This window comes from Haliotis cracherodii, unplaced genomic scaffold, assembly GCF_022045235.1.
Source record: "Haliotis cracherodii isolate W230 unplaced genomic scaffold, xgHalCrac1.p SCAF_21, whole genome shotgun sequence".
Taxonomy (NCBI): Eukaryota; Metazoa; Mollusca; class Gastropoda; order Lepetellida; family Haliotidae; genus Haliotis; species Haliotis cracherodii.
The window spans coordinates 14,510,328-14,530,519 of NW_027266277.1; the positions used below are offsets into that span (position 1 = coordinate 14,510,328).

General features: G+C 38.5%; 1 protein-coding gene across 2 annotated transcripts in view; it reads left to right on the forward strand.

The window, feature by feature from the left end:
• The window catches only part of LOC139470856 (protein mono-ADP-ribosyltransferase PARP12-like), a 35,002-nt gene that overhangs the window by 6,602 nt on the left and 8,208 nt on the right, over positions 1 to 20,192 (forward strand). For both annotated transcript variants that reach the window (XM_071253178.1, XM_071253179.1), the window contains 5 exons: positions 15,951 to 17,382; positions 17,743 to 17,935; positions 18,618 to 18,811; positions 19,408 to 19,504; positions 19,933 to 20,057. In XM_071253178.1, the coding sequence (XP_071109279.1) occupies positions 15,986 to 17,382; positions 17,743 to 17,935; positions 18,618 to 18,811; positions 19,408 to 19,504; positions 19,933 to 20,057 (2,006 nt within the window). In that variant the 5' untranslated portion in view covers positions 15,951 to 15,985. The remainder of the gene's footprint in view (positions 1 to 15,950; positions 17,383 to 17,742; positions 17,936 to 18,617; positions 18,812 to 19,407; positions 19,505 to 19,932; positions 20,058 to 20,192) is intronic.

The window sequence follows — 20,192 nt, forward strand, 5'->3', positions numbered from 1 at the left end:
TAGTTACATTGACCAAGACTCTGTTTTTGAAATCGGCTCTGACCAACCATTCATCAGTACCGTTAACACCGACAATGAGAACAGAGACAATGACACCAGGGATTATGTTAAAATTGCACAAAAATTAGGATTTGATTTGACCAATACACAACTGACTCCTGACCAACGACACAGACTACTTAGATTCTTGGGACAAAATAGAGACATGTTTTCAACGAGTCTTGCAGATTTAGGAAAGACTGACATGCACCAGCATATCATTGACACTGGCGACCACCCACCCGTTAAGTGTAGACCATATCGCCAATCCCCTCATCTCCAAAAAGTCACTGAAGAGCTTATAGATGATTTCCTGAAGTATGATTTGATCGAGGAGTCTACTTCTATGTATTCAGCTCCCATTATCCTAGTCAAGAAACGTGATAGCTCATATAGATTTGTTTGTGACTACAGAAAGTTGAATTCTGTCACTTTACCAATGTCATGGCCTCTTCCAGTTTTTGATGATGTTGTTGATAACATAGCCAATGCACAAGCTAAGATCTTCTCAACTTTAGACCTTGCTAATGGCTTCTTCCAAGTGCCATTACATGAAGATTCAAAGCATAAAACTGCTTTCATCACCCATCAAGGCCTTTATCAGTTCAAACGTTTGCCCCAAGGTTTGACAAATTCTCCACTTTGTTTTCAACAGCTCATGAGCAAAGTGCTAAGAAAATTGCTTTTTAAGGTTGCGCTGATTTACATTGATGATTTGATAATTTACAGCAAAAACTTTGAAGAGCATCTCCAACATTTGGAGCAAGTATTTTACTATCTGAAACAGGCAAAATTAACACTAAAGCCATCCAAATGCAATTTTGCAACAGACAAAGTTTCTTTTCTGGGTCATGTTTTATCATGTGGAGGTGTTCAAGTTGATGACAAAAAGATTGAAGCAATTAGAACCTTTCCAGTGCCCAAATCACAAAAGCAGATCCGCTCCTTCTTAGGTCTCACGAACTTCTACAGGAAGTATGTGAAAAATTACGCTCACATAGCGCTTCCACTGAATGTCTTGCTAAAAAAGCATTCAGAGTCAGAAGTAGGAAAGAAACCAAAGTTCCAATGGTCACTTGAGTGTGATCAGGCATTCAACACCCTCAAACATGCTATGAGTAATACACCTGTTCTGGCTTATCCAAATTTTGACAAAGAATTTCTTCTCGCAACTGATGCCAGTGATATGAGCATAGGTTTTGTTTTGAGTCAAAAAGACGAGAAAAATAATGAACATCCAATAGCTTTTGGTGGTAGAGCTCTTCATGGCAGCGAAAAGAACTGGAGCATTACAGAAAAGGAAGGCTTAGCTCTAGTTGAAGCCATTAGATCCTTTCGTCCATACCTTGCAAATTCCAAATTCACAGTCTACACTGATCATATAGCATTGAAATGGCTGAAATCCATCAAGGATGCCACAGGTAGGTTAGGGCGATGGTCTTTGGAACTTTCTACCTACACTTTTGACATTGTTCATCGCAGCGGCAAAGCCAATGGGAATGCCGATGCTCTCTCACGTAGGGAATATGAGGAAAATATTAACTGTAATGATCAGACAGAAGAAGATGCTGAGAAAACAGTCTTCTCAGTAACTTCAACTCAGCAAAGCAAATCAACTAGCAATACCACAATCTTGCCAAACACCCATTCATCCACACGGGTCACACAGACAACTCAGACTGAGGATATTTGCACACCTATTGTCAATCACTTAGAATCAGACACACAGACAACACATTGGTCAGTCACCTTTGAATATGAAGAGGATTATCAGTCAGTACCAGTTAATGTTGTCGCAGCATTACATGCTACAAATGCTGATGTTACCCAAGACACATTGGTTGAAGTAAGTATAAAAGAACATCCAAATTTACGTCACCTACAAAGGATTTGTCCAGATTTCATCCAAATCTTTGACTACAAAGAGGATGATGTCCTTCCACAAAATGAAAAGGATCGTCAAAAGATTCTTATTGAAGCCAATACTTTTGAAATTGATGAAGGCATCCTATACAGATTTGTTCCACAAAGACAGAAAGGCCATGCAGACAAGTTCATTAAACAGCTGGCAGTCCCAAGAACCCTCAGAAATCAAGTCCTGCAATCCTATCATGACTCAGAGTTTGGCGGTTGCCACCATGGGAAAGAAAGGATGCACAACACCATGAGACCTAAGTACTACTGGCCCAAAATGTACAGCGATATTGCCACTTATGTCCAGACATGTGAGGTATGTCAACAGACCAAGAGGCACTACCATGGCAAGAAGGCACCACTTCGTCCACTACCTGTAGAAGAGGTCTTCACCCGATGGCACGTTGACATTCTTGGTCCCCTGCCAACAACACCAGATAAGTACAAGTACATTTTGGTCATCACAGATGCATCATCTAGATGGTGTGAAGCTTTTCCACTTCGGACCCAAGAAGCCAAAGAAGTAGCAGATGTTCTCGTCAGAGAAATATTTTGTCGGTATGGCGCACCACGGACCTTAATTTCAGACAGAGGTCAGAACTTCATGTCCAAACTTATCAAAGCAATTTGTGAACTTTTGGCAATTAAATTTACCCATACCAGCCCATACCATCCTCAAACAAACAGCTGTGTAGAAAGGCTCAATTCCTATATCAATCAGTCACTAAGAGCCTATTGTAACAAGTCTCAAAATGATTGGCCCCGTTTCATTCCTGGCATCATGATGGCCTATCGGATGGCTCCAAATTCATCAACTCAAAAATCCCCATATGTTATGCTTTTCGGCCGAGAAATGAGAGCTCCACAAGATGTAGCATTAATTCCAAAAGAAAATTTAGGCCACAATAACAAAAGTTATCTTTCCAATTTGCTTGAGGAGCTTGAAATCACTAGAACAATCGCAGCTGAAAACACTGCTCGGGCTAAGGAGGTGTATTCAGAACAATATAATAGAAAGGCTAAAGAACCAGAATTCGCCCCAGGTCAAAGAGTTTGGCTTTACTGTCAAAAAGTTGAAAAAGGCCTTTCCAACAAATTAACCAAAAAGTGGTATGGTAGCTATTATATCGTCCATACAGGTCCAAATTATACCTACAAACTACGCCGAAGTTCTGACGACAAAATACACAAACCACTGGTCCATGCCAACCGTCTGAAGCCATATTTTGATCCTGCTGATCGTCCACAGTATCCTCCAGAACCATACCTCAATGACACCAGTAACATAGATTCAGGAGTCATGGATGACAATGAGGAACCAGTCAGTGATTCACAGCCTGACAGCAACAATTCCCCATCAACAAGTTCAACTAACCAGGCTACTGATCAATCACCTCCACAACAGAAAGGTAAGAAGGTCAATTCCAAAACAAAGGCAGGTACTTCCAGCAACAAGAGTCCGAAGCAAAAGACCCCAACAAAGAAGAAAAACCCTGTTCCAAGTACAACAGAAAAACCTACCAGTCCCACGGCAACAATGAAGGAAAATCATGCCACACCAGGTCCTAGTGCTCCAACCAAGGTAAATGAAAAGGTAAACAAAGGGAAAAGAGGAGTGAATAGTAAGCATCACCAGCCCGAATCCAGAAAACAACCCGACGACAGCCAGGTACAACCTCCAAGTCCAACATCAGGTAATCAAACCAAGGATATCCCTCAGGTTTTCAATCCAGAGGACATCCACTCAATTGTTAGTTCTAAGAGAGCAAATAGCAAAATCTACTACAGAGTGAAATGGAAGGATCCAGAAAGAGGAAACACATGGGAGTATGGCAGCAGCATTCCAGACTCCATTAGGAGAGAATTTCACCTCAAAAGAAGTATGTCAGGAAAACGACGAAAACGTCCACTGAAGAATCATAAGTTTTTCGACAAAAAGGATTCAGCACAAGACAATAAATCAGTCAATGTTCTGTCAGGTAATTCAATGTCAGGGAATGTCCACCAAACCATGTCCACCAAACCATGCATAGAATTAGATGTCAAACCATATCCGTTTTTTCCAAAACACCTACGAAAAGTCGATCATAAAATAGAAAGAGTTCTGGGCATTGAAATTATTCAAGGAGACTGCTATGTCAAGGTCTCATATAAAGAAAATCCTGATCAATTCACATGCTATTTTGAAAGTGTTCCTCCCCACCTCATACAGCGCTACCTTGATGATAGCTGGAAGGATCTCCGTAAGTGGTCCTGTCTAGAAGATAATCCTCCATATGATCCAGAGGAAGCACCAATTTATAAATCCAAAAGGGGTATTTTTCCACATAAAGACTTTGGAAATATCAACACCTTTTTCTACCGTGAATCATATCTGAATTACACAGAATGTGGTACCACTCAACCATACGGTGATCTACTCCCTATATATGCCGATATCTGCCAATTGAACATATTCTTGATCAAAATACAAAATCTCCTGAATAAACGGTGCAAATCACGAAACAGCTATTAGCTGTATCTTGTTATGTTTTCTTGTGTCCAGTCCTTTCACTATGGGTCGCCAGTTGAGAACAAATGGCATCAGCCTGATCATTTGAGTTATTTGTATCACAACAAATTTTGAGCATTGACCTGATCAACCAATCTCAAAAGCGAAGTGAAATGACACAAACCAAACCATACTGCAAATCGAAACCCAAACCGCACCGAAGCGAAGCAAACCATACTGCGAATCGAAACCCAAACCGCACCGAAGCGAAGCAAACCGTACTGCGAATCGAAACCCAAACCGCACCGAAGCGAAGCAAACCGTACTGCGAATCAAAACCCAAACCGCACCGAAGCGAAGCAAACCATACTGCGTATCGAACCCAAACGGTACCGAAGCGAAGCAAACCATACTGCGAATCGAACCCAAACCATACCGTAGCGAAGCAAACCGTACCGAAGCAAAATAAACCAAACCCTATCACATTGAACCGAACGAAAATCAAAGCGAAACAAACCAAATAGTTACGAAAACTAACAAAGAATTCTAAAAAGGATATACACCTTTCTAACACCTTTTGTATACCGTATTAGTGTAATAAATCGATGCACTTGTTATATGCACATGCACATATATGTATATATAATTCGTCTAATGATTGTATCCAAAAATAGAAGGATATTACTATTTTTCTCATGATATACTTTTGTAATTTGCCGCCAATACATTCTTCCTGGCCATGACACCGTTTAGTAATAATTATGTACTGATCTTTTACATCATAATTATCATATTTGTTTTATTTTCTAGTTATTACAGACAAACTGAGGAAGTATTTATATATGACATATTATTTGAACATGCTAACTCTCTTTTCTTTGTTTCCATGTAAAACCTCCATGGACACAGCTTACTATCTTACAACCCCAATCCAGGATGTGGAACTCAAGGCCTCCTACATCACCCATAAAACCACCAGTACAGAGTGCCAAGACAAGCCAGCTCCACATCCAGATTCCCTGATGACAGCATTTTTATAATATGTTTTCCTTATATCAAAGAGACTCTATAATAATTATTATTCACTACTATACATTGTCCATCTAAGCCTTCATTATTTTTATTTTTACACGTTTGGGGTCCAAACTTTTTCAGACGGAGGGGAAGTTATCATGGTTAACATTTATACTAAGTTATCTTATAATAATTAGATCTACATCAAGTGCTTTTATGAGTTATCATGGTGTAATATTTATACACCATTTCATATAATTATAGTTTAGCAAGTAATAATTATCATCAGGTAAAATGCATATATAAAATATCAGTAGTTTCAGTTATAGCTTTTTAGATGGTTGCTAGCCGAAGGTATCAAGATCCCATCTCCCAGACAAAGGATATTCATTTAAGTATATCTGTCATCACCTACCGGGGTATATTAGAATAACATTACTTCAATTAAGACTCATTAAGGATTAGCCCCATACAAGCTCGTCTATTGTGCATTAAGGATTAGCCCCCATACAAGCTCGTCTATAGGGCATTAAGGATTAGCCCCACACAAGCTCATCTATAGTGACACCCTAATCTCTTTCAAGCATCCAGTAAATATGTCAACAAGATTAGTGCCAGTCCAACAGGATTAACAGGATTTAGTATTCCCCTCTGTCCAGCCATCCATTTAGCATAGGACACAACCAATCGTGTATCAACCAATCACATTCCTTTCTATTGTTCAAACTTTCATTAAATACATACTGTAGCCAAGTTCTAGCAGAGAAGGGGTTTGACTCTCTTACAAAGCAGACCTCTCTCCCACAGCCCAGAGTGTGTACCGACTCTCTGTGGCACCCTCAGTTATTATCTAAGCATAAATTGTAAATTGTTAATTGTTCTTGTAAATAAAATTGTGATTAGTCTCCTGTGACTCTGGCTCTTTGCTGACTAATTCCCCAAGAAAACCAGCACGTCATTTGGAAGGTATTGTTCACCTAGAACAGTTCCATGATAATTGTATAAAAGGTCCACCTTTGAAAGGCATATAATTTGCTATATCTAAATATAAACTATTGATTTTATACTCACCCCAACCCGAACCTCTATAAGTCCAGCGTTCTAAAGTTTCTTGTATCCTCTGAATTGATGTATCTAATGATGCACTTATAGTATCGGATTCGGTTATAACTTCTTGATTGCTCCGGAAATAAGGTTCGGTATATTCAGTGCTATCGTCTGTGTTACTTTTACTCAAAGACATTTTAACCCTCAGCTGGTATTTTATACTATTTAAATCATTTAATTCCTCGTTAATTTTGCTCATTACTATGGGCTTAACATCATTGTTTTTCATATATCTAAATACGTATTCTCCCCAACCTATTCCTCTCATTGATGTAATCTCTCTTCCTAGCATAAATAATCTGGTTCCTGATAACCTATCATCGCCGTGTTTCTTACATAAACAATAACGACCTTTGACCCCTATCCCACATACAGAACAAACGTAATTTATATTTCCCCAGCTGATGTAATAAGAATGGATCCCACAGTAAACACCCACATATGCTGCATTGAGTCTGCTTCCCCATGAGTGTAAATCTGCACAGATTCATGGTTATACATCTATCATATCATTTGTCTAAATCCAAATCACATCTGCACTGGTGAATCATAGTTGTCAGGGTTATTATTAATGGTTGATATGCAATAGATCATGGATTATGCATAGTTATTGTGTAGCTAAAAAAAGCAATGACTGATAACCCAAACACTATAAACGCTATCTTGCAGTCTTTCTAAGCCTCTGACGGTGTATAAAACTGACTTGTTGTTGGTATTGGATCAAATTTCTTTCCATAAACAAGGAAGTATTCGTGCATGGCAGATTCAAAATCCTTAAATGCTTGAATTGAACGCCCCTCTTTACGCAGTTCATCATTAATAAAATCCATTCTTAACATCCTATTTTGGGCCCATTGTGATTGGGCTGTTTCGAGTTGTTCCAATGCTTTATTATGTCATTTACACTTCTCTCCTCTCATGCTAGAAAATAAATGATTACTCCCCGAAAAAGCTAGAGCATGAACAAAAGCTTCACTAACCATCATCGCAATTGTTGCCATATTCAAATGTTTTATATGAATATAAGATATTCAAATGTTCAATAATATAAAATATTCAAATTTGTAATTACTTCATTATGTATTCTGGGATAAGTCCTTGTTTGATGAGCATATCTTTTATAGCCATTGCCAATCCTATATGAAGAATCATCAAACCAATATCATAACCATTAAAATCTAGCTTGGGTGGTGTGTCTTTAGTTATCATTTTAGCCATATGGGCATAGCCAATGGCCAAGCGGCTGACCACCGCTGAATGATACGTTGTGTTTACCAACATTTTACCGTCTGTAACTGGAGTAGTCATTGCTTTTAAAACATTATATGAGGGCTTAACTCTAATTGAACTTGTTGTTGTGATTGTGCAATCATGGGTGACGTTTTCTCTTCTCCGGTCTTATAAAACCATACCGCTGCTATAGCAACAACCCAAAGTACATAGGGAGCCCAAGTTTTAATCGGACGACTATGTTCAATATTTTAATTGTGTATAAGTTTTGACTTCCTCGCTAGCGCACCCTACCTACCAGCTTCGACTTTTCGAGGATTCTTAGTCACTCTGGCCTGTGATTTCGCAATAGCTGGTATTTCCTCATTCACTTGTTGTGAATATGCAATCGGGGTTATTTCCTCGTTCACTTGTGATACAATCTGGGTTATTTCCTCATTCACTTGTGGTGGTGTCACTTGAGTCTCCATTATTAGCAAGTGGGCACTTATGTTTAAATTGACAATACTTAGCAGTTATTAAAACTGTGGTCACCTGCGCTAAGAACATTCCGTATCTCGATAAAACTCACAGCTTACTGTGCTTATAGCGTGTTTGATGAATGGGTCTTTCTCTAGAGATTAGGAAAAAGATTATTAATAGATCGCATGCACGAATCTTCCATTCTGTATATTAAGTTGTGCGTCCATAATCATTTACAAATATATGTTTAATTTACCAGCCGCTTCATGGAGCTTAGTTATCTTCATAGTAACGCCCTCGCTAGCATTTTCTATTCTCCGCCCACTGCCGTGTAGTTGGTCATCGTCTGTGGTTGGCATGTCGAGCCATAGCGCATGCTTCGTGGTAAGGAATTCAGCCATCGATACATCCCCGAAAGACAGATCTTTCACGTCCACGTTAACTTCTGGGCTTCGCTTTATAGAAGGGAGTTTTTTAATCTAATCCCCCTGTTGATATGCTCACATGCCTTGACTATATAGTTGATTAGACATGCCCTCGATAGTCAATTCTACTTTTGTAATCTTGGGATTGTAGAACTTCTCAGTATCTCTTGCAAATGCATCAGAGGGGTCCTCAAACAACATTAAAATACCCTTCACCATCTAGCAGGGACGTTTCGATTGATATTCGACGTCATATCTCTTTTGTTCCTGGTGATCTTTCGGTGTCGAAGCACGCGGCAGTACAAAATGGCTAAACTTCCGGTATACTGGTTACGAATTTGTCTAGGCTAATTAAGGATCTGTTATCATATCATACTCCAGTGAGATATTGTCAATAGAATAGCTAGCATCTTCAGTAGCTTTGATTACTTTGCCGTAGTCATTAAAAGTGAGTTCGTGTTCTAACCTGTCGCCTAGGGATGCTTGATAAAAGGGCATGTGACTATCTAGAAATTCAAAGTCGAGCGGAATATAGAATTGGTTACCTAATGCATCAGCAACAGCCTTATCTCCTACTACGGTACTATCACCATCACAAGCATCTACACACAGTCTCAATGTGTTCTGATTACAAATACCTTGGTACTGTAAGTTTTCCCGTTCTTTAGTTGTTCTCCAGAGATCCATGTAACAGAAGTATACATCATTGTCGTCAATACTCAAAACTTCGTTGCCGCTAATTTTAATCGCGATTTTCTTAACAATCGCATGACCTTTGTTCTGAACGAGCTCTCTGTTAACGTCGGCAGAATTTAAAATAATTGTAAATGATAGTCGGGCAGTTCCTGGAACTAACACATCATGAGCTCCGAGATTTGGAAAGCGAACCAGAAGTGTTTGATTCTGATCAATGGTACTCAGGTTATTATTTATAGTTACAGACTGGCGAATTGCTTTGACCCCTAATGGATCTCGAAGTCTATGTTGTGGGTTAAACTTGCATCCGTATTGAGAAGACATTGTTAAATTGAAATTATGTAACCTTATGTTTAATATAAAAATGGATGATTTTAATCTAAATAACTTTGATAATCCGAGTACAATCGAAGATGGTACTGATGAAACCAGCTTTATGAATCTTTATGATGAACTTTTGCAATCAACCGTTAATGATTATTACGATGCCTTAAAAGAAAGTCCTATTGGTCGTGACTATTCAAAGTTTACGATAGATAGTAAAAGAATATTGCGACAGCGTGGCTCTCCGGATATTGATCTTTTGAATTCTCATACTCGTAAGCCCCTAGCCTTGTCTACGATAGCCAGTAAATATGGCATCAACACTGTTCGTAATGAATTAGGTTTTGTAGATTACTCACGAGAAATTTTTTCTGCGAATACTACTAAGGTTCTTAAGACTGTGCGTACTAAACTCGGTAACATAGATAAAGATAATTTGGAAGAAAGCTCGAAGCTGGCCTCGGTCAGACTCGGAGAAATCTTGGATACCTACTTTGACTCTCGCGTTAACCGGTGGTGGTGGTACGGGATATGACACACTGCCTAGTGATAAAAATGGTGTAAAAGAGTGGATAAAAAAGCATTTAAAAGCATAAGGAGAAGCACTGGGAAAGCTCGCTGGGAAAGCTGCGACTTCACTTCCCGGTATAATAGGGAGTATTGTTTCCTGGCTCTTGAATTTATTAGCAAAAACCACCACCTGGCTTAGTCAAAACTTGTGGGCACTCATCATAGCAATTGCTGGGCTGTTGTACGTATCCGCTAAAGATTATTTATCCAAATCAGTTCATTAATAACTATTTATATAAATCAGTTCATTAAGAACTGTTTAACCAAATAATAAGTAAACCAGGCGCGACTCCACCTACTATAAACGCTGTTTTTTCATCGATATGTTGTTGATTTTTAGCGGCAATATGTGGTGACACTTGTGGTTGTGCGTCAGTAGATTGCTGTTGTGTTGTCTGTGGCTTGACTATTCCCGTTTCGCCTGTGTTTGTTTGCGTTATTAATTCGGTGTTAATATCTGAATTTATACCTGTTTTTTGTTGATCGGAATCAATACCAATTTCTTATCCTTATCCTTATCCTTATGGCCTATCACCTTATCTCTTATCCATATCCTTATGGCCTATCACTTGACCGATCTTAAGTTCTATATTACTCAGAGACATGTATAGTCCTGGCGCATAAACGTAGTCTACTTTGGATTGAGCGTACTGTAATACATTTTGATAACGCTTTATAGAAGATGGTATGTCAACGGATGAATTGATAGCATCCTCTACGTTTGCGACAAACTGTTTTTGCACATCAAGTGCCGGCCCAGAACCAATTATTCCCGATCGTGTTTGTGATTGTGCACTAAGAATTGCCCATACATAAGTTCTTATTGATTCATTAACTCTTACAACACCTGGGCTAGTAAAATTATTTTATGTTTTATCATTAAGAAATTCATTCCAAGCGGTTGCGGTATCGTTCAGTTGCACAAATTTTGTAACAACATAAGCTTAACCACCCTTAAAACTCATAAGATCTCCTCTCCAATCGTTACTCGAAAGTTCCGAGCCATGATAAAGATTATACAATCTTACAAAAAGATTGTTTTTCTGTAACAACTTAAATGGATTGAATGGTTAATGAGATTTTTTTTAACTAAATCATCACTTTCTTCTTTAACAGTTCTTTGTCCACTGTCTGGAACACCTAGACCATATTACAGTCCTTTTATATGCCAATCTTTACTCGTAGAAACATTAAATTCATTACGAATACACTCATAGGCGAACCCATTGTGCGGATTATTTGTGGAATTCCATGCTTGATCCTGCGGTAATGAAGCACTAATTTCTTTTAGAATACGTCTAATCTGATAGTACACGTGAAATGATAAAACAGACTTATTTAGTTCAAACCACCAGAGGCACTTACTAAAATCGACTGATTCGTAATGTAAGTTGATTTCATATTTAAGTTATGATATAGTATCATTGTATATTTAATATGTATGTTACACTCCCAGGAATAACAAATAGCCAGTCTATTCAACTGATTCATACTATCGAAAACTTAGATGGACAACTTGAAGTCTCTCTATGCGATGTAACGTGTTATCCGCGGTGGACCAATATAAGTGCTGCAAGATATAATAATCAGATATTTATAAATAGAAAACGTTGCTTTGTACATGATGGGTATTACAGTGTTTGCTCACTCATTGATGAATCTTTTAAGCCTTTTGGAGTTAGTCTCACACAAAATGAGTCAAATGGGATGCTGATTTTTAACGCTGGAGAAGATGAAGTACTTATTGCCCTGAACATAGCAGAAACACTTGGACTTAATACAACCCAACTAAACAGTGCAGGGAGTTGAATTGCCTGATTTAGTTCCCTGTACAGAGTTGTGCAGCCATCTTGATCAGATCAGTACAACGGATAATATTCAACTCGAAAGTCCTTCTACTCTGCTGATAGCTATTCCAGTCAGAGAAATAAAATACAATAGCGGTAGAACGGAATCTTTCTCATCATTACAATATAAAAAATTAAAACGGGGTATTAATTCAGACCTCAAAATTTCTGTATTAGATTTAAAACACCAACCTGTACATATAAGATACTTAAGTGTAACACTCCATATTATAAATAATGGTTGATTCATCAGGCTCTGGAATGCATATCCTTGGACAATGTAATACAATTGCACTTTCCGATCTCAGAGACACAGAAGGATTCGGTAAACCCGGTACTGATGGCAAGTTATACGCTTTACACTTACAAGATAATGTATACAAGAGGAAAGAAGTTGCATTCCAAGTTAATCTAGGAGATTTAAGTGAGGTCGACGTTAGTAGACTCAATAAAAACACTTCATAAAATCCTACTCGCAACGATGATAATAAATGGACTATGATCGAAGCAAAAATCGAGTGGCTACTGAATATCGTCATTACCCAAACGTATGTGATGATGGGTAAGGCACATAATTTAACTAAGATAATAAATATTTGGATCGCACTCAGGGCTTATATCCCCTCAAAACGAAAAAGTGTGTTAGTCTCTCCCTACCAGAAAACCCAGGTTATATGTTATTGAGTCGTCCGGCAGTAAAATATTTCAATTTGGTTACTGAATTCAATGACATAAAAGATAACTTGAAGGATATACCTGATCATTCTACAATTATTATTGAAGTCTTGTTTGGGGATGCATTGGAAGATGCCTTCGAGATATTATCAGGTCTATCAGTTAAATGGCTCAAGCAACATGAGCGTCGACGTTGCAGTAATATTTATATGGGAGGATCACCCGTTGCAACCCTTGAGGGTGTCCAATTTATTAAAGGTGATAGCATTTCTCTTACTAAGATATTTATGCCTTATAATATATATTTAATAAGGTTGATGTATACTCTCAAAACATTGAAGCAAGACCAATTAAAGACTATTCTATGATATAATGATATACACTATGAGTTTATATCCGGCACTCAGTGAAAAGATGGATACTGTTGATGGATTTTGATTACACCAAATAAGCGATATAAAACATCGAATAGAGAAGGAGAGGAAAATGAGACTTGGGTTTTACATCACAGTATCGCAGAGCTGTGAATGCTCCTGACGGAGTTGACACCGCACTTGTAACAGCTGGCATGGGACTCAGTTTAGCGGGTGTTGTTTTTTTATCAACTATAATCGCAACGCCTATCGTACTTGGTATGGAAATAGCCGCGGGAGTCTCAGGACTGGCAGGAATAGCGATAAAATTTATATCTCATAAGTTGCAAAAGAAAGCATTAAAACATGCGTTTAGTGCTGTCAGAACTCACCAAATACAACGCAATGAAGCAGGAGATTCGATCAAGTTCTCGTAAGACCAGTGCTATTAGCGAACACGAGAAAAAAAAAGTTCATAGAACAGGGGAGACAACAAGCGCATCAATTGTTCCATGCCAAAACCAAAGAACTGTTTGGAGATTAAAAATAGATTGCTTCCTATCGTTTGATCACACCGCATAAAAAATCATACATTCATTTAAACGAATGCTTACATACATATATGATGATGGAGAATTACAAACCAACAAAGAAAGAACTCGAAAAAGCTTTCAAAGCATTTATGCTCAGGGACAAAATTATCAAATGGAGAGAATTACCACAAGGTATATATTATATCAGTGATGTCAAACCAACCAAATACGATGATCAATTGTTTCTTTCTGATTTCAAAAAAGAATATATAGTTTGGTCTCCTAGTAAAATGAACAAAGAACGAAAAATGTTGAATATTACTTTGTTCAAAATAATGGTATGCGTATGATTAAAAAAAATAGAGAATATTTTCATTACAATTTAGTTTAATCTCATGACGATCGTTGAATTGCATCATCATTTTTGCATAAATAATTCCCTCTGTAGTAGTGGTATAGGTATATAAATCTGGCTCCAATGGGGTTGCGGCAGAACCCTTATTACCTATACCACTGAATGAGATCCGGAGTTTATGGCCAAAAACGGGAGACCAAAACTGTTTAAGGATGCTGTACTTGACATATCACTTGTTCTGGACAAACCAAAAGGGAAACCTGGGTTGCTGAAGACCAATTCTAACCCGCAACTCATCGACATTCATGGTTAGATAATTAGTAACCCGACTTGTTCATTCTCTTGTGGTTTAATAGCACACTCATGCAATGTATTGTCTTTTGTTATCTCCTACATGCTCGCTACCTTATTCATGTGTTGAAAATGTTTTGTAACAATGATTCTCAAACATAAGGGGGATTTATATGTACACCGATATTTTCTATGAATTTATGATCTTTTTTGCCTCCTCAATAATTATACATAGCTTATGGTAAAGCTTTAATGATAACGTTGGATAGCTTATGGTTAGCACTTTATTGTGATACTTACACCTTCAGTATGGGTATAGTAGTTAGTTTGCTATTCGTGTTTTCCCCATGTTTAGAAACACGCGTTGGCTGAGTGCCCCATGCTATTGTATTCCCCGGCTGTCCGGGAGTGACTGACCTCCCTGAGGCCCGCTCGCTGCATATATAAACTTTTTAAAGATTTTGCGTCTGGACCCCCAGTATTCGTTTGGCCGGGTCGGTTTGCTACTGTGTGGTACTCAGGTTTCATGAGTAGGTGATTACGGGGCACTTTTGATCTCGTACTGGTTGGCACTACTTACTCCGGTTGTATTGAGCTAAACTTAGTACTCAGGTTCCAATACTCAGCTTTTCTAGATATCGGTGGATAACCAACCTTCCCATGATTGTCTAGCTTCTGGGGAATTTTGGTATATCCATGCTCATTCAAAGTGACTGAATCTTTCGTCGATTAGACAAGTTTGATATTTAAATGTTCTCGTCCATTTTATAGTCCAAGTGACTTATTTTAGGGATAGACCCTCTGTGTTTCCCGTTAATTATCCCAGCTGAGGGTTTCCACTCATTTGAGTGTTGAGTTAATTAACATAATTGGCTCTCTATGCATCTGGTCAGTATCTTGTCAAGACGTTGTTTCAGCTAATCCCATTTTGTTACTTTAATACAGTTGCTTAGCTAGACCGCTTGTGTATTTGCTCTGATTTAATTAACCAGAGATGTTTGTCAGTGCAGATTGGGCTTACTTGACCTTTTCATTGTCATCTATTTGTACACTTAGTTGTAAATAATACACCTGTGAACTTATCGCATTCTTACTTTATTCTTGTTTAATGACACACCTGATCATTGGAGCACACTTCCGTGACAGTGGGTAAAACATTGGAATGGATTTGGCTATTTGACCATTATTGAATGATATCAGATCATCGATAGACCGGAAGCCTAAGTTTAATGTCTTGAAATTCCGATTCATATGCTTTATGGAAAAAAATTGGTGTCAATGAGGATACCGACTTTTAGCATAAGTGTTCCATCCCCATATATGTACGCTTTCTGAAAAGTATGTTTAATCTGGCAGAATTAGTTTTTTGAAAAGATAATTAAATAATTAACTGTAGCACCATTTTACAACAAGACATTTAATTTACTGATGACTTTTGTCAATGTTTCAGCAATTTAAATCAAGGACATCACCGGGCATGCATTCGAGCAGTGCATTTTCTTTTTGGTAATCGGGTCATTTGGATTTTCAATTGATCAAGTACTCAAACACAAAATGTGATTATTGAGTACGCCCTATTGTCTCAAATTGTAATGTGTCTTTACCCAATTTTGATTATTTTCAGATATTATGCAGTATTCTTATGCCTAAGAAGTAATTATGGATGACAAATTAGCGATAACTCTTCTTGAACTTCTATCTCAAAACCCGAACTGTCAATGTTCTTTGAGTATGGTGTGTTCGAAACTAAGGACACGTGGGATGCTGGGACAATTAAGCACGTCTGAGCTCAAAAAACAACTTCAGAATTTTAGAACTGTGTTTTCAATATCCGAGGGACCTTTCCACATACCGAATTTAAGAATTGATGTTCACATTTCTCTTTGTGATGAATACAATAATATGAAGGCGCAGTGTTCAAAGTATTCATGTGAACATTTACATATTTGCAAATACTTTTTGCTCTCTAATTCCTGTACAAGAAGAGGCTGTATGTATGGCCACAACTTGGATACTCCTCACAACCGAAAGGCTCTTCGTCCCTATTGGGTGGATCAGCTGCATGTTGAGCACATACGAAATATCTTCAGATGTATTCGGAACCGAACGTTTCAAACAACACCACAGATTTGTCGAAACTTTGAGAATAACACCTGTGACGAGTCCCAGAGGAAATGTTCCCGTATCCACTTGTGTCTGGATTTTGTATCTGGATCTTGCAAACGTGGACCGGCCTGTCATGGCCACAATGTCTTTGACACAAGGGTAACATCTAACCTTGAACGATACGGCATTGACATGAAGCGACCTGAAGCAGAAATCCTGGATGATTTGCGCTCACTTGATCTATCTCCACTCTTGAGATACAGATCAGAGCCTGCACTAGCTCCAAGAGCCCAACCAAGGAACACACGAGGAACTTCTAGGAGGAGGGACGCATCTGCAACAAGACGAGGAAGGTTTGATGAAAGTGGAGGAGGTAGTGGAGACATTGGGAGAGTTCCATCACTTCCACCTCCACGCCCGCACAACTTCCAGGCGCCACCTCCTCTGTATCCTTCTCCTTCAAATTATCCTAGCAATGTATATGCCCATCAAGGTGTAGGACCTCCACCTCAAGTTCAACCGTATCGATTGCAGGAAGGAAGGACCCTACCAGCTGGTCATGAAAATCAGTATAATCTCCCAGCATCGAATCAAATCTTCTGTGGTCCACCATACCAACGTGATAACCATGGTTATATGAATCCACATCACCACCTTGGTCAACCTGTATCACACGCGGAACCACATTCACGATATGTCTCTAGTAAACAACCAACGCAACCTTTGCAGAAAGATACAGATGAAATTTGCATGAAGCACTTCAAAAGATGCCCCAAAAAAGGGAAATGTGATAAACACCACAAAAAGAGAATTTATCAATGGCAGTACCAGGTGAAGGATGAAGATGCTACGAAGAAAGAAATGTGGCATGACTTTAATGAAAGTACAAACATTCAGCTTGAGAAAACATTTGCAGATCCCCAAGAGAGTCAATGTCTTGTTGCCTATAGGTAAGACAACTGTTTGTAACTGTATTCTATTGCACGCAGATGTTAAAAAGAATACCACTAAAGAAGAAATATTTATGCAGCAAAGGTTTAAAAAATAATAATTAGACTGTCTGCTTTAAAAAGACATTGTTACAAGGTTAATTCTTAAAAAAAGAAGCTATTTAGGCTCATAATTTTAATATATCTGGTTTTGCAACTGAAGCTTAAAAAAATATCAAGTTTCCATACAAACTCTGAGTCCCGGACTTCTTTCATAGTTTTAACTAACTATTGTTATGTATTGATTAACGGTTTTATACGCCTGTATATGTATATCTTAATTGTTTAAGGGAATAATCGATTATCCGTTTATATTAACAGAATGGGTGATATTGTTCCTATCAACTTCAAGGACATGGCTGGATGCAGTACACAGACGCAGTTGAACGTTCGACGTTTGTCAACACCCTCCTCTGACTCCACACAGATCGATCAGGAACGCTACAAATGGTCAACTCTGTGGAGGTGGTTCTGGGAAGATGAAGATGGAGTGTGGATTGAGTATGGTGAGATGGTGAGTCAACTCTGTTTTCATCGTTAACTTTAAGGAGGATTTTTATTGCTAATGTGAAACTTGACAAGTGAGTGAGTTTGGTTTTGCTACCTCACTACTACTACTACTACTACTCTGTCCCTTTTGACACTAATGTTCAAGGTTCAGGAAAGCATGGCAAATGTGCGGACCTCGTTTTCGAAACGTCACGCTTGCGTCCGAAGTATCAAGTTGTCTGACTCCCCATTGTTTTTGGGTTTGGTATCTCTCAATCTGTTGTGTGATATCGGGAGAGTACCCGGGTTTGCTGCCAGGAATACAACCCTTCTTACAATCTGGATAACGCAGAAGGCTGCAGTGTTGGGGTGTCTTCACATTCTCCGAAACGTGCTGCTTGTGGAGGGGGCCAAGGGCCCCAGACTGATGATGAGCCTAAACAGCCTGACTGTGCCAGGATCACCTAGACCATCTCTGATGCATTTTTTATTTTAATCTGTACATAATAACTCAAAACAACAAACAAATGTATATTTATTATATTTTTGATATATGCCATCACAAGTTCATAATGAATACAAATTTGATCCTGAAGAATACTTAATGATGCGGATATTAATAACGTTGTAAACTCATAATGTCATTTGTTTTATAATAAGACCGATTCCGTGACAATTCTTACTTAATAATCACAATTTTGTTTCAGGAGTCCACCCGAATTAGACAACAGATAGAACGAGCTTTTACAGATAACCCCAGAGGTCAGCTTCAGCTCCAGATTGGCAGCAACAGCTATGACCTTCAGTTTGACAGCATGACACAGACAAACAGAATTACTTCCACTAAACGTCATATAAGAAGACGGCCACGCTTTTTCACCGAGGCAGAGATTGAAACCAGGTAAAGACCAGGGTCACAAAACAGCTGAAGTTAGGCATGTGGTGACACCTTAGGCAAGTGACTTTGTTCGTAAAATAATATTATTAATAATTTCATTGTTGTTGTTATTATTACACAGTGACTATGTTTTAAAGATTAAAAGGAGCCCGAGTTCCATGATTTGGTCACTGCAATTCGCTGTGCACAGTTGTGTCCCTTGATTGTGGGTGTTCAAAACCTGGTTCACCTCGATTATGTTTCTAGGCTTGTCAGCACCATATCCATATACCAAAATTTTAAACGCTTGAGACCTGCATCATTTCGGGATTTCCTCTCACATCAAGCTAACACGCCGTCATATTACTGGAATATTGTTTAAAGCGGCGTTAAACCCAACACACTTACTACATGCTTTGGTGGCCACTTTAAGTGAACGTATTGTCATAGAGCTTCGTGTTCGAACGCAACCAGTAACTCATCACTTTCTTGAGTAGAAAGAGCCTAACATTTGGCAATCAGTCGAGTAAAGATTCAAATGACTGCCAATTCATCTAGGTCTAGGTCCCCCTTTAAGTTCCTGTATACAAGTTATAGACATGAGCTGAATGTTATTTTAGGATAGACCCTCGACTGCTGAAACCTCTGTGTCCCAAAGAGTGGAGTATGACTTACACAGACAAGGATGAACTCATGAGGCACTACAAAAAAGAGATGGTAAATCCTGAACGTCTATATCAGTACACATTAGGATGCAAAGAGCAGCATGCGAATGTTCCTTTAAAACTGTTGATAAGGATTCCAACATTCAAGGCCTTACTTAGCCTCCAAAACGTTTTAATGTAGCGGACATTTGAAAATTTGACAGTGACAACCTATTGTGACATTTTCCATATGTTCCCGTTTTTTAGAGGAACAATTGACTTTTTTAGCATGTGGCAGCACTGGGGCAGGATACGCTCACATTTTTGCAAACACCTGGTCTTGCAAGGATTGATTTTCGATCTTGAATTAACATTAGACATTTCTTTCTGTAAGTTTGTGTAACTTAAATAATCTACAAAGGGAGATTAACACATTTTCCAATGTTCGTTTTAAACAATACAGCACCGATCACCATTTCCTATGATCACTTTCTTGCCTAGGTAACTGAGACATCTGACGAGTACCTGCGGGTAGACAGCCTCTTTAAACAAACTCTTGCACCTGGCAAGGTGATGGTCAGTTTGGAACGTATCGAGAATGGGCAACTTTGGATCCGTTTTGACGCGTAAGCGATACAATATTATGACTGGTATAAGTTGTATACTTCTGACACACAGGGTATATCAAATATCAAGTGAGAAATACCAGAAATACAAGCATGTTTGACACACATTATGTCATTGCTGTGAGACGTTAAATC